This window comes from Balaenoptera musculus, chromosome 11, assembly GCF_009873245.2.
Source record: "Balaenoptera musculus isolate JJ_BM4_2016_0621 chromosome 11, mBalMus1.pri.v3, whole genome shotgun sequence".
Lineage (NCBI taxonomy): Eukaryota > Metazoa > Chordata > Mammalia > Artiodactyla > Balaenopteridae > Balaenoptera > Balaenoptera musculus.
Genome location: NC_045795.1, coordinates 58,793,915 through 58,815,249, shown reverse-complemented (window position 1 = coordinate 58,815,249; position 21,335 = coordinate 58,793,915). Strand labels below are relative to the sequence as shown.

At 49.3% G+C, this 21,335-nt stretch overlaps 1 protein-coding gene across 9 annotated transcripts in view; it reads left to right on the top strand.

Annotated features, from left to right (window-relative positions):
- TRAK1 (trafficking kinesin protein 1) overlaps window positions 1-18,548 on the top strand; it is a 102,792-nt gene extending 84,244 nt beyond the window's left edge. For 6 of the 9 annotated variants that reach the window (XM_036870679.1, XM_036870673.1, XM_036870674.1 and 3 more), the window contains 3 exons: window positions 2,946-3,164; window positions 12,601-12,703; window positions 15,739-18,548. In XM_036870679.1, the coding sequence (XP_036726574.1) occupies window positions 2,946-3,164; window positions 12,601-12,703; window positions 15,739-16,537 (1,121 nt within the window). In that variant the 3' untranslated portion in view covers window positions 16,538-18,548. Of the gene's footprint in view, window positions 1-2,945; window positions 5,663-12,600; window positions 12,704-15,738 lie in introns of those variants that run through there. The other 3 variants (XM_036870675.1, XM_036870676.1, XM_036870683.1) reach the window with 2 other exon arrangements.
- The last annotated feature ends 2,787 nt before the right edge of the window (window positions 18,549-21,335 follow it).

Below are 21,335 nucleotides of genomic sequence, written 5' to 3'. Positions count from 1 at the left end.
TTTTGTAGAATAGAAAACACCTGTTTGAGAATTAGAACACCATTCACGTGTGTTATTGACCTGATTTCTGAGGCTCACATTATGTGAGGCCTCCTCAGTGCCATCTGAGAGGTGGTGTTTATGGTCAAGAGGCTGGGCACTGGAGCCAGCCTGGGTTTAAAGCCTGGCTGTGCAGCCTCTGGCAAGTCACTTTACCTCCCTGCGCTCGGTTTCCTCATCTGTAACGTGAGGATGGCAGGGTTATCCTGATGACTGAGTCAGTAATGTAGGCTTCTTAGAAGAGAGCCTGGCCCTTAGTGCTCAGTAAAGGCTGGCTATTCCATGAGTAAAGGAGGCCTGAGGTGTGGGATAAAAAGGCACGTATTATACATCTTTCAGCATAACCTTTTCATTGTAATCTCACTAGATTTCCTTGCTCTGCATTTTCAGGGAATGCAAAATACTCCATGTACTTCTGTAGCCTCTTTAACTCCAAATAGCAACTCTCTGTAGCCTCATTTCTCTCTCGGACTCATGCACGGGGTGGGGAGAGATGGGGCAGCCTGTTAAACAGATGGAGAATGGAGGCCCACGGGACTCTTTTCCGGGCCCAGACCTCCAGCCTCAATGAGTTCTTCCCTGGTGCATTGTAAACGTCTAGAACCCCCTTCAGAAGGATGAGGAGATCTGCCACTTCCTTGACATGGTTCTTCACTTTCCAGTGTGTTGACTTTCCCTTTAGTCCCCTTCCCAATGTGGCCATGGCCACACTGCATCTGGGGATTTCTCATCTTCCTTCTAAGACCTGGATGTGCCGCCCCAAGCTGGGTGTCGTAATGTCTTGTTTAAAATTTCTCCCCAGTGCAGTTTTGTTGCCAGGAACGTGGACATGTGAACAGTGAACACACAAACCAGGGGCCCATTTTGGATTATTATGCGTGGAGGTCCCCAGGAGTGGCAGGAGAAACCCCATTGGTGGGAGACTGTGCATCTCCTGGCAGGCCCTGGACGCCCACGGGGAAGCTGCACTGCCCGCCATTTATTCCTCCATATTCTCACTGAGCCCAGGTTCCTGGCTAGTTTTCAGACCTGTGGTTTGAGGAGGGAGGCAGGATGAGTTTACAGAAAGAACTGGGCCTTTAGCACTGAACCCTGGCTATGCTACCGCTAACTCAGTGACTCTGGAAGTTACGTAACTTCAGTGAACCTCTGTCTGTGAGGTGTGGGTAATAATTCTTAACCCTGCAGGGCGATTTTGAGGAGTGAGTCTAGGTGATACATGTAGAGCAAACTGCCCTGCTGGCACGCCTCCATACAGGGTAGCTTTTTAAAAAATGGTGCCGTGGCACCTGGGACTCAGGATCCCATGCACAGGTTTGTTTCATTATATGCACCTTTCATCTCTTTTCTTTTTTGCATTTAGAATATTTTCTAGTTATATTCAATAGGTTCGGGTTATGTAGATTGCTATCGTACTTGTAACACTTAAAACCGGGAGAGACCCCTAAGTGTGTACAATTTTTTCTCTTTTAAGTGGATTTGAAATTGCCCATTTGCAAAATCCTTTCAAGACTCCTCGGCCGAGACTGTCCCATAAGGAGTTATTTCCCAGCAGTGTTTAGGAGGCAGTGCACTCACTGGGCACAGCGGAGGGTCGGGGAGTTCAGTTACATTCCTGGACCACTTCCTGGCCACGCTGCCTGCCTGCCTGCCTTTCACTTCTCTTTTATCTTGACTGCTGAGCTGCTGGCCCCTGGCATCCCTGGTTCCCCTTTCTGACGTTCCCCAGGGCATCCTGGTAGTCTGGAGGGATTCTTGCCCTCCCAACAGAGGATGCCCTCGGGAAACCAGCAGTTAAGTGTCTGGGAGTTCATTGAGAACTGTTCTCAAAGTCTCTCTGTTGAGCGTGGAATGTTATTGGTGTGGCTAGCTTCTTCATCTGTGGAATGGGGATAGAATGCCCACGGGCGGGGCACCCACAGTACCAGGGCCGTGTGAGGGGTATTAAGTGTCCTAAGGGGGAGAAGGTTTGCTCTAGCAGATGGGTTGGGCAGAGTCCCGGCACAGAGTAACATGCTAAAGGTTCTGAGATGTAGTTCCTCAGTAAATAACACTTCTTAACCCAAGTTTCCTAAGCAGACTTGGTCTTGGAACACCTCTCTTTGGTAGCACGGGGTTTACCTTCCAGGTCCTCAAGGACGCACTCCGGTGTCATTACAGACCTTGCTTGGTGTCATCTGAGTCCCAGGCTCTGGTGTCAGCCAGGAGATGGGCTCCTCTGCTTCAGACCTCTGTGTGGACTTATGTGTTCTTAAATCACGTCTCTTTAAGCCAGTTCCCACTCCCCAAACCTGCAGCCTGTCAGGCTTGCTGGCGGAATACAGAAAACCTAGGTAAAGGAGGTGACGGCCGTGCCCACCGCTTCTCTGTGTGCTACTTTAATTTCTTTTTGCTTTTCTCTTGTTGTGGGTCCTAGAGTTGGTTGGACATCGTCTTACTCTGCCTCTGCTCTGTCTTCCCTGTTCCCAGCTGTGTGTATTTGGTATAGTATCCATACACATTCCCCGCTCCCACCCCGCTTCTGTGCTTGCCTCGCTTATTTTTTCCGCTTCTAGTTCTAAAGTGATTCTGTGTTGGATTGGGGGGTTGACATCAGTTGATTAAAATAAAGAGTTTGTCACCAAACATCCTTGGCACATAGTATGGCGTTAATCTTACTTTGTAAAAAAATTGATTTTCGTCCTTAAATTGGTGCCCCTTCCGGGCGTGGAAGGGGATTAGCACCTGCTGCACAGCAGGAGGGGCAAGGGCAGCTCAATGGGTGTCCGTACCAGCGTCCACCTGTGGCACCCAGGGCCCCATGGGGCTCACGCTCCACACTGGAGGGTGGTGAACAGCCATCTGCTTAGACCCCCGTCCTAACCCTCTCTTCTCCCTGTCGCCCCCTCTGCCCTTTGTCCTGCAAGGTTCTGCCACCCTTCACCACTGGCAGCAGTTGGCCCAGCCTCACCTCGGGGGCATCCTGGACCCCCGGCCTGGTGTGGTCACCAAGGGCTTCCGGACGCTGGACGTTGACCTGGACGAAGTGTACTGCCTTAACGACTTCGAAGAAGATGACACAGGTGACCACATTTCCCTCCCGGGCCTAGCTACCTCCACGCCAGTTCAGCACCCAGAGACCTCAGGTGAGAGGTCCCGAGCACGCGTGACTGTCTCAGGCAGCAGAAGTTACCCGAGCCGGCCTCAGGCTTTCCCAGAGGAGATGCAGGAGCCGCCAGCGGCCGAGGAGGAGGAGGAGGAGGAGGAGGAGGGGTCTGGTGAGGGCATCGCGATCACTCCTGTAAACCTGGCATCTCTACCGGAGGCAGAGTTCCGGGCCATTCTCACTTCTGTCCCGAGCACCATCCGTAGTGGCTCTCTGTCTGTAGCTTCTGCTCGTCTGTGTGGGTGATGATGAAAGCATTCCCACTGTGCGGTTCCGTTTTTTAATAGAGTCTGATGCCTCCTTTTGTAACCAATGGGTGTGGCTCCCCGCCCATCTTGGAGGTGCATGGCCCGGCGGGCTCTTGAAGGGGAGCAGGAAAGGCTGCTAAAAAGAAGTGGATTATTGCCCCCTGCCTGCCCCGAGCATCAGCTCCCCCTTTCTGTTCTGGCTCTCTCCCCATGTCTAAAAGGCAGCTTCTCGGGTCCCCTGGTGACTTCCAAACTGAGCTGAGCTGAGTTGGGCAGTTTTAGGGGCAATTATGAGTGCTGGATCGTTCAGAAGGTGAATGAGAGAATCTGTTACCTACACGATGCATTAAAATTGGAAGAAGCCCAGAAAGTGTTCAGGATTTCAGAGATCACTTCATAGACCAGCCTGTTCCCTTTCCTGACTTCAGTGAAGGCGTGTGTGTTTTCTTTCCAGCTTATACATGTGTTCAAAGTAGATTTTTTTTTAAAGTGTTTTAGCAATACTCCTTAATCCAGCAAACCCTGAGAGGATGTCAGTAAGCTTTCTTAGAGAGAGAACTCTAGATGAATCTGGAAAAGAGCACTGGCTGATCTCTGTGCCCACCTCCCTCCACCCCAGTATTAAAGATATGACCATGAGGTTGCAGAATTACACATCCTAGGCGTCACTGGGATGAAAAGCTTTGTGCCCAGGGCCCTGGCATCACAGGGTCACGTGGTTTACTATTTACCCCAGACTTCCTGGATCCCCCGGCTGCTTGGGCGGAGGGGAGAGACCCAGAAAAAGATGAATTAACCCAATGTCGTCATCCTCATGACATTCCCAAGTCACCAGATTTGAGGAGAGGACATTCATCTTTGTGACTGATAATTTTCGTTCATGAGAGGTACGGCACTCCCCATCAAGTACAGGGCAGGAGAGAGCTGAGGTTCATGGTGGTGTCTCCCATCCCCTGGCCAAGTTCACACACCTGGCCAAGGAACTTTTCTTTTTTCTTTGACATAAACTTTAGAGGCATCATCAAGTAAAAAGGATTATTTAGCACCTGGGTTTATTTATGTCTTATTTTATTTTTTAGCCATTGAGTTGCCAGATTAAGCTTGCAAGGAAATGAAAATGCATATTATTTAGGATCTTCTCACTTAAGAAAAGGAACCCTTTTTCCTTCGGTACTGTTACCTCCCTGTGTCATCGGCACTGGCGCCCCTCTGGAAGGCAGACAGTGGTACAGGAGACACTGTGTCTGCTGATTTTGTGGCTGAAGGGGCAGGCATCGTGTTGAGTGTGGTGACCCCTCCCTGCAGTCTTGCAGGTGGATTAGAAGGTGAATCCTGTAAATTTAAAGAAGCACCATTCGGTTTCTCTTGGAGAAGTTGTAGAGAAGGAATAAAGCTTATCAATTCAGCTAAGAATATCTCTCTGAGGACAGAGGGAGCGAGGGGACCAGTTATGAGGAGCTAAGTCCTAACCACTTTCCTTACCACACACAAAGGCGTATCCATTGCTTCTTCCCACCTTCCTCAAACCTGCAGCAAATCCATCCCAGCAACTTTGAGGAGAGGCACACTAACGTACAGTGGAAACTCTAGAGGAGTCACATTGGTAGTGTGCATCCAGAAAGAATTATATAGATTGCTGAAGGTAATTTAGGGAAGGTCTGATCATCTAGGCAAAGGTTCTTTTGAGCTTGTTTTCTGGGTAAGACTTGGTAAAAGCTCAGTGCAGGAGGGAAAGGCACGGACAATGATTTGGCTCTTTCTTCTCTGTGGGGAATGGCAGAACCACTTTGATTCTAGGAATGTAAGAAGCACGTCACTCTACATAAATCATCCCAGGGGCCCTGAGTGGCGTTATGCACACAGTCTTGGAGTCACAGGTAGACAGAAAAGTTTCAGTGGGAAAGCCTGGGGCATCCTCTGTCTTGGAATTTGTACCCCCGCTGGCCTGGTGCCTGCCTTGATCTGCCCTTTCCTGTTGCCAAACAGCACAGTTCCAGGAGCTGCCATCTTCCTGGGAAGACTTAGTAGGGAGAACATTTGAAGAGAGAAGGTGATTAACCTTTCTTTTTTAACAACTGGTATTATGGGAGGCAATTGGGAAAACTTGTATATTAGGCACTTTTGTCTAGAGCCTGCTCTCTCATGGAGAAAACATTTTGAGTACTGAAAAATATTTATTAATATATTTTAATGTATTATTGTGTCATTATTTGATTTTTATAATCCCATGTCTTTAAAAAGGATAAATCCTTGTTATATTTGTAAATAATTTAGATGATTAAAATGGATTATGTAAAACAATTTTTAGATTACAGTTTTACTTTATTTCAGTAATATATTTTATGTTTTAATTCATATAGAAAGCACACTTTTATCAGAAATAGACATAATCTCGTACTGCCAGTGTTCTGAATTTTAGGTATTTATGTGTAGAGAAGAGCCTGCATGTGGTAAAGGATTAAGATCCGAGTTTAAAGTCACACAGTTAGGTCAACAGATGGTTGGATGGACAGTCCAGGTGAATTATCTTGGATGCCTTGATTCTTAAAGGAGAGACAGAGGCAGGATTAAAGCAATGTAGAAGAAAGCAAAGGTCCGTTTACTTAATGCTTATACACATGGAGACCATTTCCAGTGGGAGAAAATATCCTAAAACAGGCTCCTATAAAACATGGCAGCCTATCTGGCAGTGGTACTGCAGTGGAGCTCTGTGTCATTTTGGGGGCTGAGTGTTGAAGGCAAAAATCACATTTGATCAAAAGTGCCCTTGAAAATCCCTGAAGCTGCAGCACTTGGGCCCCCAGAAGCAAAAGCCAAGAACTAGCTTCTTTCGTAGCTTTCTTATTTGATATGTAGGTCCAGGTTCTGTTCAGGAGAGGTTACGTGAAGAGAAGGGAAGAGCTGGTGGATGAAAGGAGGAAGACAGAAAGCTCGAGGACCTGAGTATCACTCCAGCCTCCTCTGGGGCAGGGGTTGGTGTGAGCAAAGCCCCGGGTGGGCATCCTGTTGCACTGTCAGTCCCACTGCAGAAGCAGGACCCAAAGGGGCTTGTGAGGCAACGTTGGCCATGAGGACCTGATGAATCTAGAAGGGAAAGTCTGGTACGTTCGATTCACAGACCCTCTGGGAAGTTTCCTTCTTATCTCCACCGAGGGAGTTGACAAAGAGATCCCACTCTAATGAGAAGACTTTTCAACCCCACCCTGGTGTGTAGCAGTTACAGGAGTTCGGTCATTACGGACAAAGCTGGGGTCTGCTCTCACCCCCCTGTATTAGGAGATGCTAAGGAAGCCCTGTGCGCTTGCATCAAAATGTATAGTAAACCAGAACCAGGCCAGTGCAGCCCAAAGTGAAAAATGAATGAAGAATCACATAATTGACTCATCGCAAACAGCACGGAGTCAACCCTGCTTAAAATTTCCAGAACAAGCCCACTCGCTGGAACCGCTTTTTCTATGGAACCTCACCTCTGAAAACCATAGGAGGGCACTGCCGTGCTTCGAGGGGCACCCACTTGGATTGTTGAGTGGGCGTTTGTTTGCACAATGCCTCTTCTAAAGTGGAGGGCCCTTGAGGTAGCACGTGGGTGCGCGTTGAGGTTCCGGTGAGTTGTCCAGTTGCGCCGCCTAGTGACGCACGGGAGAAGTGCGCTCTTGAACAGGCTCCGGTAGCACCAGCTGGATGATTGACTTGAGGCAGCTTAGCCAGGCCCGCTCCCCGCACCTGTTGGTGTTTGCTACAGGACGGACATGAAGGCACAGGGCGCAGGGTCCAGCTTTGTTGGCATCCGAAGAATCCAAAGAGACTCTTGCGTTTGCCCTTTTGATATTTTAACAGCATTCTAAAAAGTGATTTGGGGACTTCCCTGGTGGTCCAGTGGTAAAGAATCCACCTTGCAATGCACGGGACATGGGTTCGATCCCTGGTCAGGGAACTAAGATCCCACATGCCGCGGGGCAACTAAGCCGGCGTGCCACAACTACTGAGTTCGCACGCCTCAACTAGCGCCTCCGTGCCGCAAACTACAGAGCCCACGTGCTCTGGAACCGGCGGGCCACAGCTACAGAGCCCATGCACCCTGGAGCCTGCACGCCACAACTAAAGAAGAGAAAACCCACACGCCACAACTAGAGAGAAGCCCGGGCACGACAATGAAGATGCTGCATGCCTCAACAATGATCCCGCGTGCTGCAACTAAGACCTGCCGCAGGCAAAAATAAATAAATATATCTTTTTTTTTTTTAAGTCATTTTATCTCCTGAAGATACCCCAAGGGCCACCTGAGGGAGTTTCTGGTCCTCTCTGTGCCATTCTGTGAGATTGTTCCTCTGTTAAGTCACTTTTTAGATGAGACAGAGTAGACAGCTTGGTGTAGGGGGACAAGTAGACTTTTTATTTTTAAAAATTTTGCAGGAAACAAAAGTTGTACAGAAACCAGGAAGAGATCTTGTGATGTGGTTCACAATCTCTGTGCTAGAAACCTCCCCGGTGCCTGTGGGCTGGATGTCTGCATTGGGGACTCAGGGGTCCCTAGAGCTACAGGACCAGACAGGGGCTGTGTAAAAGAAATGCTTAAGAAGCAGAGAAAAAGAGTCACAGGTCCATGTTAAGCCTGGAACTAAGAGCTTAAAAATGTCATCTTGTAACACTGTGTAGTTTAATATCACTTCTATTTTTAAAAAAGAAAAGAAGCTGTACTGCTGTATCTGAAACTGCCCTTGATTCCCTACCCCCCCAGAGAAAAACACTTGTTAAAGCCACATTAATCCCAAACAGCATTGATGTTAATGATGAAGCACAGGGCAAACAAAGGTTTTATGGAGTTTTTCCCACATGGACTCATCATAGAACTTTTTTTTCCAGAAAAATTCACATCAGAGTTATATAAAGAAGTGATAGAAAAAGTCTTTAGAGCATTTTTCTATGCCCTGAGAGTTTAGTTTTTTAGGAAGAATTCTAAAACATTGCTTTTTTTTAAAAAAAAGAAAGGACATGTAGCTGACAGGCAAAGATACGCGCCCCACCTCCACTGTGGTTACTCCTTGAGCAAAAAACAACAAAGTCATTAGAAGCTGGTAAAAAGATGAAAAAAAAAAAAGTACCGATGTTCGCAGGGCTTTCAAGCCATGCCTTTAAGCTGGATGGACAATGCTTTTACTTTCAATAGGTTTGTTTTTGCTTGGACAGAAAAGGTCGGCCGGTGGATGCCACTGTTGATGTGGTGGCAGCTACTAGAATTAAAGGAGGTGGGGGGAGTGTGTGTGTGTGTGTGTGTCTTGGTGAATGAGTTTATAGAAATGGCAGAGCAGATCCAAGTCGTGTGACGGTAGCTGCACACGACATGTTCAAGTCAAGAAAAGGGGGAAAAGGTCAAGGCATTTTGTGTATTTTACACAAGTTGGCCACTTCCCATGAAGAGTGGGAAAAGAATCTGGAAGGCTCTCAGTATGTCACAAAGATTAAACCCCTTTTTCCAAGATTTTGGGATGGGTTTGTAATTTTAAAGAAAATATTTTAATGTTACTTCTAAGCCAAAAAGTAGCTTGGATGTGTAGGATGACCAGCATTCCTCTGTCCTCGGAGATCCCCTTGGAAGCCGTGTGTGTGTAGGTCCCAGCTCCCCATAGAGTTCAGTAGGTGCAGCTGCACCCTGACAGCTATGTGGGCTCCCGGGAGGGTTCTTTTAAGGACGATGCTACGATGGTCTTTAGAGAGAGAAGTTTCTGGTCTCCCCGGCACATTCCCAGCCTGGCCTTCCCTGTGGGTGGGGGAAGAAGGAAAGCGTCGTTCCAATTGACCGACATGCATGAGCTCGTGTGAACAGATCTCATCCCGCGGACGGCCAGGCTGCAAAGCCCAGTCACCCTGCAGGGCCCCACCACTATACCCAGCCTTATCCGTGTTTCTTTCCTCTTCTCACCATTGGATCCCTGGGCTGCAAGGAGAGCACTGGGCTTTCCTGCCCATCTTCCCTGGAGACCCGAGCCTTCCACCAAGCAGCAGTCACCCTGGTCTGGGTAGCACACTTGCAGATAATCCCCAGCGTGGTCTGCAGGGCATCCAAGAAGGAAGCCCCAACTCACTGGAGACTCAGGGCTGGACCAGGGCTCCCTCACGGCTGGCTGCGGCCGCAAGATCCCAAGCACCCAATTTTCCAGTCAGTACCAGGCACCATGTGCCCCCAGAAGAGCACAGCCAATCAGAGCCATTTACCAAGTGCACCTGCTCTGGGCGGAAAACACACCTGGGTCGGTCAGAGTGCAAGTGAGCGAGGGAACTGTCCCCCTTATACAGCCCTCTGAGACCCCACCTCGGCTGAAACGTGTGTGCTAGCAGGTGGCACATTTTAAAGAACAAAAAATCTGCACGGTAGCTACCTGTATGTAGTTCACCAACGTAGACGATCTTGAATAATCAAGGGTTAATGAAGTTTAAAGGTTCTCTTTGACAGATGAGGATTTTGTACCAGTTTCAGAACCTGCGGGAGGAGGAACAAATAAAAATAATAAAAGTTAGGGTCTTTTGAGGCAGGAAAATGCAAGTTCATTCCTAAATAGAATATTTGGTGAAAGTACTTGTCAGTGTTAATACTTTTGGCTCACAACACTGCAGTCCTCCAGTCAGACCGAGAAAAGGAATGAGGATTTAAGTAGGAAGTCAGAACATTAAATCCAAAACCCCTGTCCTTGGAGGCCCCAAGCAAGCAGCACGAGGTTAACCCACAGCACCTAAGGCAGGGCTTCGGGGTGCAGTGGTGACTGCAGTAGTGAGCGCTCCCACTGAGCCCCTGCCCCCTGCCTAGAAGACTCTTGTCAGTGCCTCTTGCTTTGGGAATTTGCTCTCTCCTGTTCACAGAACTGTAGGAATCAGCCCCCAGCAGCTCAAGGAGCCTCGGGTGACTCACTCTCTCTGTGTTGTGTCCCAAGGAAGGGAGATGCTGCAGCAGCCCGGTGGGCAGTGGTGACTCGGAGAGCTGGCCGGTCCAGGCGTCCCAGTGGTATTGCAGAGGGGCCGAACCTCTGGCTTTGGCACTTTTGATCCTTGTTGTTGATTTTCCTTGGTCTTCTAAAGCTGTCCATCGCCTCTGGGGAATGATGACCTCTGAATTTTAGCAGCCTTTTCCTATTCCCAAAACCCATTTGCAATAAGATGGGTTTTGCTTCTGCTGATGCAACTGTCTCTCTAAAATATCTGTCTCACACTAGCTGTTGCGATTGAAGATCCGATATGTAATGGGGTGGAGAAAGTGAACATGTGTGACCTTTTGATTTGATATTCTGGCCATGTATTTAAATGGGGTACACTTCTAAGTTTAAATTAAGCCTTGCTTTTGTTTGATATTTTAAAAAAATGTTCTCTGTCTTTCAACTGTTCTGTCTTAATTACTTCTACTTACTGCATTTTTCTTTCCTCCCTCCCAAATAACCCCTCACGCCTGTTATTTGGGATGCTTTTCTCAGGTTTTTTGTTGCTTTTGTTTCTAGACCTTATTGCAATCAGAGAATCGTGATTGGTTGGTTGCCTTTTCTTCATAGCGTCTTCCATTTTTGTTTTGCTTGCAGTAGTTTCTCAATTATCTGAGTTCCTAAACCATTACTTTTTTGGTTGAGAAACAAAGATGCATAAAGGCTATTCTTACGTGTGTTTTCCACCCCCCTCCTGCTTTGCCTGGAGCTCCCTGTGGCTGGGAGTTTGCTCTTGTGGCCATGGTGCTGGCTGCCATGCCAGGGGCCATGGGAGCCTTCCTTGACACAAAGACATGGGTTGGACCACAATAATCAGGGGAAACCAGTCTTGCATAGCCCCTGAGTCACCGCCACCATTTTTGTGCTTTGGCTTTGTCCTGCCTGCCTTCAATTTGCGTGTCTCCAATATTTTTTTGTTTGCTGGTTTCATCTGGTTTCTAGTTTTTTCTTTTCTTTTTTAAGATGCAGTCACCTGTGTGTGGATCTGTAGGTTTGGGGCACCGATCTCTTCTGGTTTGTTTTCCTTTTCCTTTTTGTCAAATCCAAGAGAAAACTTGCCATAAAGAGCTAGAAGATTCTAGTTCCAGCCTTTTGAATCTTCAGCGTGCTCATGGCCTCCAATATCCTAATCTGTTGTCTCCCAGGAGGTCTCTGGGGGCTGAGAGGCTGCAGGGGTGGAGTGGGTGGGGAGGGGGGGATGACCCAGACCTCACCTTGCATGCTATTGGGAGCAGCAGCATTTTTCCTTTTTTTTTTTTTTTTTCTTTTTTTACATTTGAGTTATGAATGAGGATGACCTCTACAATCATGATGTCTCCTGTAGACTCTATTCCTACTTATCACCTGCCAGCTTTCTGATGCATGGTCCTAACGCTTCTGTGATTTACTTTGCTCCAGATCGTAGACTTCAGCTGCCTTAACAACCCTTTGGAGCTTTCAAAGGAAATAAGTTGAGGACAACTTGTTCTGTCTCATTTTCGTCAGAAACCAGACATCCTAGAGATGGCAAGAAAGCAGCCCGGGGGGACTGGTGCTGCTTGCACCGTTGTGTGTCAGCCCAGCCCAGGTCCTGGAGCTTCAGCCCCACAGAGAACCCAGGCCCTGGGACTCCTGCCACGTTGTTGCTGAGGCAGCTGAGGCCCCGTCTCCCTCCCTGTCGACCACAGTTAGACAGTAGTGGAGCCAGCTTCCTCCAGCCCCTTTTTGTGTAAACAGAAAAGGGAGCCCGTGAACCTTGCCCTGTTCCCAGGTGCAAGTGCCTCTCCCTGCCCTGCACCTCTCCCCTCCCCTTGGCAGAGTTTGGCACCTATTTGCCAATGAAAAGAAAAGTAAAGCAACAAAAGAAGGAAGCCGATTTGGACCTCTGAGGAGGGAACCCAAATTTACCCCCAAGGGCCCATTAGCCCTTCAAACTGGATCCACTACTGGCCAAAGAACGCTGATGGGAAACCCTGTCTGGACTGGGTTGGAAGCTGGAATTCGATGCTCTGCACACCAGTGCTCAAAAGTGTGGTTAGTTTTGAGGGACCACCTTCGATCCAGAACATTTGCGTTTCACCTTCCTCGCCCAGATCCAGTTCACAAGGTAGCCCATCGCTTCTTGCATCTGCCCAGGGCCATGCGGGAGTTTGACTTTTCTCATGGGTGTACTTGGATGCAAGGACTATATTTTGTTCCTCCCTTCCCCCTCCCCCTGATTTAGCCCACCACCCTGGGAAGTGCATGTCACAGACAAACTCCACCTTCACCTTCACCACCTGTCGCATCCTGCATCCTTCAGACGAGCTCACGCGGGTCACGCCAAGGTAGGGGACCCGGCCGTGGGGTGGGCAGGGTGGGGTGAGGTTGAGACACTCCCTGTGAGACTTAACGTTGAGGAAAGCCAAAGTAGAGAGGCTCATTCAAATCCAACCCTAGCAAGTGAAAGCATCTCCCAAGCACTACAGTCACCTGTTCTGAGTCCCATCTTTTTTTCTTTCTTTTTTTTTGAATCAAGGCCCCTATTGATTCAGATCCAGCACAGATAGAGAGACCTGGGCCCACTTTTAGTTGCTCTTTTATTGGCCGTGGAAGATTCTTACATCCCTCCTCAACCAGCTGAAGTTTAGGGCACTACCACAGCCCCTAAGTCCAAGTCTGTTGGCTTTTTGCCCCAAAGTTTGTCAGTAGAACGTGTTCTTTCACAGAATGGAGTTACTGAGCCCTGTGGTAGCACTTATGCCTCTGGCAATGGCCCCAGGGGCCATGCATCCCAGCCACCCTGTAATGACCGAAATGATAAAACTTGAATGGAACCACATGCCCAGCGTGGTCCATTTCCCTTGGGCACCTCCAAGAAGTGATAAGAGTTGGTACCATAGGACGAGAGGACTTGTATGGCCTGGTGGGGGGGTCTGCTTGGCTGGATTTCAGGCCTCCCAGAGCTTCCAGTGAAAGGGAAAATGGTCTCCCCCAACGCGGTGGCGTGACCCCATCAGCTGTTTTCTCTGTGGTACGAGGTGGCAGGGTGAGTGGAAGGTAACTTACGGGAGAGTGGCGAGCAGGGCCAGCTCGGAGGGAGCAGCTGCCCCAAGGAACACCTTCAACGATGAATAATTCTCCGCAGGTCATGTGAGGAGGACGACGAAGCAGCCCCAGGCCCCGTTGAGCTGAGAGCAGATGTAGGGCAGAGAGTGAGCCCACGGGCGAGGCAGGGGGTGAGAACACCACCAGCAGGGCCTGCCTGGCAGGGCCCCATGAAGGAGCTGTGTGTGCACGCGTGGCCGCCACTAACCCGCGACGTAGGCGTGGACGTGTCTCTGTGCCTGGCTAACTCGGCCTTGACAATGGATACCCCTAACCTGTCTAAATGCCCCAGTCGCGCCGAGTGCCAGCACTAATACAGGTCTAACCGAGGTTCTCACCGGAAGGGGACCTCTCAATTTTAACTTGTCTCTCCGTCTCCCTTCCTGCCTCTGGAGAACCCGGCTTCCCTATCCCTCAGCTTTATGTTTGAAGAGATCGTGTTTAAAACCACTGGACAGAGCTTCCCCCTGGGAGAGGCTGGCATCCTGGTGCTCTGCTGAGTGTAGCCATAGGACTCAACACTGCACCCCTGCCTTCTTCTCTAAGTCCTTCTGGCCTCATCAGGGATGAAAAAGCCTGAGAAGTCAGTAGTAAGAAAAGGCTTTTTGCCTGAGTTTGAAAGAATGGCAGCTTGAAACAAAATAGAGAATCTCCCTAGGAATGGCTCTGTGAACAAGATTTGAAGTCCAGATTTTTTTTTGGCCCTCTATTGCTTGTAGATCAATTTTGTAGAATTCCACCTGTGCCTTTTGAAGAATCCACCTTTTAACCTTAGGAATCTGCTGTGGTTTCTAATCCCATGTTCCTCTGAGTGCTCTGGACCCACCAGCATCCCCGGTCCCGAGCTTGTGTGAGACGGGCCTGTTCTGTGTTCCTCACCCTGTGCAGACTGGCCAGTGGTGAGGTCACCTGAGTGTGCAGCCAAGTGACGCCTCAGCTTGTACTTGCCTTTGACCTGTCCCTCCTGCAGGAGGGGGCCCTGCTCCACTCATTCCAAGGACCTGCTCCAGAGCCCATCCCCCTCCTCCCCTTTCCCTAAGTTGGTGCTTTGTCCAAGGTATGTGGCCTGTCCCCTGTCAGGCTGGGGAGAGAGGGCTCTAGCCCCCGGTTCCCGGGGACCACCCAGCTGCCTGTTCCCAGGGGCACCTGCAGCCCCTGCTGCGTCCTTGGGCAGGTGCCGGGACAGGTCTCATGAGACCCTCAGGAGGGATGTTTTCTGTGCCGCTCAGTTGCTCATCCAGCAACAGCTCAGGGCCTCCGTGCCTGGGTGGCCTCACTCCATCCCCGAAGCAGTTGTTAAAAGTGGGTCACTCCTGGTTTTCAGGCAGACAGCAGTGCATTCCCCGCTGCTGCCCCTCTGTTATACCTTCTGCCCTAACTCCCTCACTGCTGGATACCAGCTTTTGGAACATAGTGGGTCCTCAGTCAGCATGACATGAGTAGACGAAGGAATCTTTCCACTTTTCCTTTAGTAACCAGGTTTCACACACCCAGTGGGCCTTTTTCTAGGTGGTTCCCTAGATGAAGATCTGATAATATGTGACGTGGCTCCCTCTGTCCCAATAACTCCACTCATCAAGGTGGACTTGGGCACCCACGGGAGAAGGACTAAAGGGCAGCAGGGTGCAGAGGAAAGAACACTGTGGTGGGAGTCAGGAGGCCCGGGTCTGCCGCTGACTTGATGGGCGCCTTCAGCCTCAGTCTCCCCATCACCCAAGGGTCCTCCACCGAGATGTCCCACCTGCTTCGGCCTTTCCCAGGATAAACTCTCATATCCCGTAGTCCTGGTTAACATCTTGCCTCAGGGAAGCGGCTACAGGGAAGGAAGGCAGGAATCTGAGTAAATTTGGTAGGGACAGAAAGCCTCTCTGCTGAAGGCCTTCCTCCCCTATCTTTGGGGTCCCTCAGACTTGTGTTTAAATCCAGGGTCTTCCCCTGAGTAGCTGAGTGTGACGTTGAGTAAGTCACGTAACCTGAGCCTCAGTTCCCTCACCTGCAAAGGGGACAGTTGTACCCACCCTCTAGGGCTGAAAGAGGGAAATCACATGCAGCTTCCTGTTAACTTAAACCACGTCCCCACTTCGGGGAATCCACGGCCCCTGTGGTGAGAGGGAAGAGCAGACATGGAAAGAGGCACCCGGGGAGCCTGGGCTGGGGGAGTCCCCTTAGCATGTCCTAGGCCTGCGCTGCGCCCCTGCGGGCGGCTGGCCACGGACTGCTTCCTCGGTGCTCGTGGGCATTTTCTGATCAATGACCTGTTGTCTTTTCTGATCAGCCTTAACTCGGCCCCGACTCCAGCTTGTGGCAGCACCAGCCACTTGAAGTCCACGCCGGTGGCCACGCCGTGCACTCCGCGGAGACTGAGCCTGGCCGAATCCTTCACTAACGTCCGTGAGTCCACGACCACCATGAGCACATCCCTGGGGCTGGTGTGGCTGCTGAAGGAGCGGGGCATTTCCGCGGCTGTGTACGACCCCCAGAGCTGGGACAGGGCTGGCCGGGGCTCTCTCCTGCACTCCTACACCCCCAGGATGACCGTGATCCCCTCTACCCCGCCCAACTCGCCTATGCAGTCGCCCACGTCTTCCCCGCCTTCCTTCGAGTTCAAGTGCACGAGCCCTCCCTACGACAACTTCCTGGCCTCCAAGCCAGCCAGCTCCATCCTGAGGGAGGTGAGGGAGAAGAAGGCGGTCCGGAGCAGCGAGAGCCAGACCGACGTGTCTGTCTCCAACCTGAACCTCGTGGACAAAGTCAGGAGGTTTAGTGTGGCCAAAGTGGTGAACTCGGGGCGAGCCCACGTCCCCACCTTGACTGAGGACCAGGGACCTCTCCTCTGTGGGCCCCCGGGCCCCACGCAGGCCCTTGTCCCCGGAGGCCTGGTACCCGAGGGCCTGCCCCTTGGATGCCCCACCGTCACCAGTGCCATCGGCGGGCTCCAGCTCAACAGTGGCATCCGACGGAACCGCAGCTTCCCCACCATGGTGGGGTCCAGCATGCAGATGAAAGCCCCCGTGACGCTCACCTCGGGCATCTTGATGGGTGCTAAACTCCCCAAACAAACTAGCTTACGGTGAGGCTGGGAGAAGGCCCTTCCGCTAGAGGAAACCCGTCTTGCTCCCGCCTCCCTCTCCTCCCCCCGCACTGCGCACGCTCCCTCTGCTGTCCTCTGTACGTCCCCTCCTGAGCTGGACAAATCAACCTCGTGCCTCATGGGGGCAGAGTGGAGACTCTGTAAAATGTGTACATAGGACCCGGAGACCTGTATCCGCCCTGCCCTTCCTTCGAATCCCACGGGAAGCACCCCAGCACCGACATCGCTCTCTTGAGGACTTGGCCCGTGCTGGCCGGGGGCAGGGGCAGCCCGGTGTCTTTCCTTCTTCTTTCCTTTGAGAAGCACTGAACCCCCCCCCCCCACCACCTCCATGTGTGTTCTTATCCCATGGATAGGAAACCAGTGAATCTGTGGCTGGCTGCCGGAGCCACACATCCTGAGCTGTCACGTAGCACAGTGGCTGTGCCGCCTGGTGTCACTGGGCACCTGGCCTCACCCTCCCTGTAAGAGTGTAAGGGGCCTCCGTCCGCTGCCACGTGCAGCGGCCCCAACGGACGGTCGCTTCTTTTCTTGAGCTGTGACTTTCTCTTCTCATGCCTTCAACCTGAATTCATCCCTCCATGTTTTGTAATCCACTGTCGGACCAGACGTCTGACCTGAAAGAGAATGTATTTACACTCCTGCTGCACCGTTTGGCAGCCCCTGTGTGTTCTGTGTGATTTGTTTTATTTTTCTGCGTTCTGTTTTGTTTTTTTAATATATGCAGGGAAGTAATGGTACTAGATGGGAAGTCGCAGTGAATGTTCTCTCTGTGGTTCTGTGACACCAAAATACAAGTTTCAGACACACCAAGCCGCTCCTGAGATAGCAGCTTATTTCTGGGACCCAGTGTCACAACCAAATTAAGACCAGACCCAAGGCGATTTTAACAATAGGATCATAAGGAAAGGGGGTTGGGGAAAGGTGGTGGATGAAATTTGTCAACAGCATAAGTCAAAGAGAAGAACCACGGCCAAAGGTAACACCAAACTGGTTCACAGAGAAATGAGGCTTTGGCGGTCCTCTTGTTCTGGTCCTTGTTCTGGACCTGAGACCAGTGAGCATGCTTTCACGTCTGTGGTCTTCTTCTGCAGCCATTCGATGCCCTCAAAACACGTTTTGCCCTCTTGTTTCAGAACAGAGTGGTCCCCAAAAGCCCTTTGTGTCCTTGTGCCACTTTTTATCCTTAGGAAAAGGTAGAGGTGTTGTGAGAAGAACCGTGAACAAACAGGGAGTCTGGTCCCATCGCTGTCACTGACTAAGTTTCAAACTTTTATTTATTATTTGTGTGTGCTGTATTTTAAACAAACATCTTCTGTCCTCTCCAGCTCGGTCACAGCGCGCCTGTGGCTTTCCAATCCAAGCAGGTCATTTATTTATTCTAATCTGAGGACTGCACTGCACATCACGGTGCTCTGTGGCCATTTGTTCCAGACATTTATGGAAGGATAACATCATATGCAAATGAAATCGTCCTTTTGCACCCCCCGTCACCCTCCTCCCACCACCCTTGGCAAAAGATGTATCCTTCAATTGAGTGAGTGTGACCTTATGTCCACTGAAGATACTTTGAGAAAGTCCCCAGGAGCAAGCTTCGGTCCCATGATTTCATACTATTTATTCTCTGAACACGAGGGTGTTGGTTAATTGTGTTTTCAACTCTCCTCGCTGTGGTATGTGTGCACTCACTGCAAGGAACTTATATCTTTTTATTTGAATGTATTTTAAAGCAGTAGGTAGAATAACAAGGGAATATGAAAACCATGGATGGAACGGACCATTTTATGTATTCAGAGAGAGGAGCCACCCATCATCACAAAGGAGATACCCGTGTAAAAATCAACAATTCGGAGGTTGCAGTATTTAGTATAGTTAATAAATGATCAACATTGTGCAACCACTACCAAAAAGTGTGTTGTAATGCATCCAAAATCAACAATAAAATTTTATTTGCTAATGAATACCAATAAAATAAGTTCAAATGATGGAAACCACACTGCTATTCTGATTTGTATTTTGTTCTTTTCATTGAGGAGACGATCTCTATGAAAGACTTGAAGGTATTCAGCTCTTGGGGGAACTTAAATGAAAGCCATATACTTCTGTTGTAACCCACCTTTCTTTTAATGTAATACGTTCCCTTAGATAACCTTCCAATCAGAACCTGAAGCTCTTTCTCACTTTTCAGGGCTGCATACTACTCCACCACGTGCACGTGCCCACTGCGAATGCATACACACACCCATGGACCTTTAAGTTAATTCCAAACTTTTGCTATCACAGCACTGTAATGAAAAAACCTTGCATATATGTAATTTTCCACATACATGAGCATATCTGTAGGATAAATTCCCAGGTAGATGTTGCCAAATTGCCCTCCATAGAACTTTGTTGAGGCTTAAAAACCAAGCACAGTGGAGGATCACCATATGGAGAACAAAAGGATAAAATAAAATTTTCTGCCACCTTAATATTTGGGAGCAGTGAAATCACGCAAGCAAACAGTAGTGGGTGGTGGCGGCATGGATTTCAATCAAGTGCTACCATTTGGTAGTGGTGTGACCTTGGGCAAGCCACTCCTGTTTGGGTCCTCCATTTTTTTAACCTGTAAAATGGGAATAGTAATACACCTTAGGGTTGGTGAGCTGAGGGAGATATATTTTGAACATCTATCATGGACCAGGCACTGTTCTAGGTAGTGGGACATGGTGATAAGTGATCAGTTTCTCTCATGGAGTGTGCGTACAGTCTGTTAATAGGAGAGAGATGACCCCAAACATGGCATGATAAGGCCTATTTCAACAGAGAATTGGAATAGGCTGGTGTGAGAGATGGGGTGGCTACTTTGGGCAGTCGGGAAAGGCCTCTCCAAGGAAGTGGCATTTGAGCCAACCATGTGAGATCTGGCACACGGACATCTGGGCAGAGAGAGCAGCTGGTGCAAAGGCCCAAAGGAAAGCATGTGGTGTGTTTGAGGAACAGAGAGAAGGCCTTCATGGCTGTGTGCCAGTAGAGAAGGGGAGCATGGTTACGGCAGAGAAACCAGTGTCACCAAATGGCCCATCTGATCCCCATGTTTCCCAGTCACTTTGCAGTGGGCAGGGCACAGGACTAGCTCTGGCCAGTGAGCTGTGAGCAGAGAAGAGTCCATGCATGATTTTCTGTGCTCCTCTCTTGCTCTGAAGCCACATGTTGAAATGATGGTGTCACAAATTGGTGGAGCCACTATTATCCTGGGTCTCCGTGTGGGCCAGACTCCCTGCGGTCTAGCATTTGACATATGCTCTGAAGGAGAAACCAACTTTTGTTGTTAAGCCAGTGAGGTTTTGGGGTGGTGCATCAGAATCCCAGGGGTTAGGGTCCAGGTATGTGTTTCACCAAGCCCGGCAAGGGGTCCTGGGGCTCACTAGGCTCTGAGAACCACTGTGCTAGATCAGGCGGAGTTCGGGTGGGAGTCCTGCCGTGGGAGGAGTGGGTTCCCCTCCCAGTGTCTCCCTGTCTCGGACTCAGGGAGGCCAGACAGCTGTAGCTGTAGCCACCTTGCTTGAAGTGGAGAGAGAGCATGGGTGGGTTAATCTACCGGCTGGGGCGGGGAAGGCTTTTATTTTATTTTATTTTTTATTTATTTATTTTTTTAACATCTTTATTGGAGTATAATTGCTTTACAATGGTGTGTTAGTTTCTGCTTTATAACAAAGTGAATCAGTTATACATATACATATGTTCCCATATCTCTTCCCTCTTGCATCTCCCTCCCACCCTCCCTATCCCACCCCTCTAGGTGGTCACAAAGCACCGAGCTGATCTCCCTGTGCTATGCGGTTGCTTCCCACTAGCTATCTATTTTACGTTTAGTAGTGTATATATGTCCATGACACTCTCACTTTGTCACATCTTACCCTTCCCCCTCCCTGTGTCCTCAAGTCCATTCTCTAGTAGGTCTGTGTCTTTATTCCCATCTTGCCAATAGGTTCTTCATGACCTTTTTTTTTTTCCCTTAGATTCCATATATATGTTAGCATACTGTATTTGTTTTTCTCTTTCTGACTTACATCGGATGAATGGATAAAGAAGATGTGGCACATATATACAATGGAATATTACTCAGCCATAAAAGGAAATGAAATTAAGTTATTTGTAGTGAGGTGGATGGAGTTAGAGTCTGTCATACAGAGTGAAGTAAGTCAGAAAGAGAAAAGCGGGGAAGGCTTTGAGACAAGGTGACCCTGGATCTGGGTTTCCAGGATGGGCAGGATTTGCCAAGTGGGGAGGGCATTCCAAGGGGAGGAGGGATGGGAAAAGGAGCCTGGAATGCATGCGTCTAAGTAAAATGCTGAGTAGAAGGGACAATAGAGTTAGAAAAACCACAATTTTGCAAAACTAACTCATTTAGACAACAGTGGATGCTAAAACTATTGGGTAAGAATTTGTTAGGTAGCAGGATATTTACATACATGGTACCTTCCCACAGAATGTTTATTAATTTTCAAAGTGCTGGGGAGATACCTTTGCAGTGGAGAAACCTGTTGGGGACCACTTTAAACAAGTTATCAAACTGAACATTACCCAAATGGGACAAACGGGTATCAGGTACCACTCATGTGTGATGTCCTGGGAAGGACACAGCACTTCTATGCTGTTGTTCCCAAAATGCAAAACCTGAATCATGAAGTTGACAAATTGATGAACCCAAATTGAGGGACATTTTATAAAACCATGTACCTGTTCCCTTTAAAAACATCAATGTCATGAAAGAAAGAGGACTTTTTCCAGAATAAAGG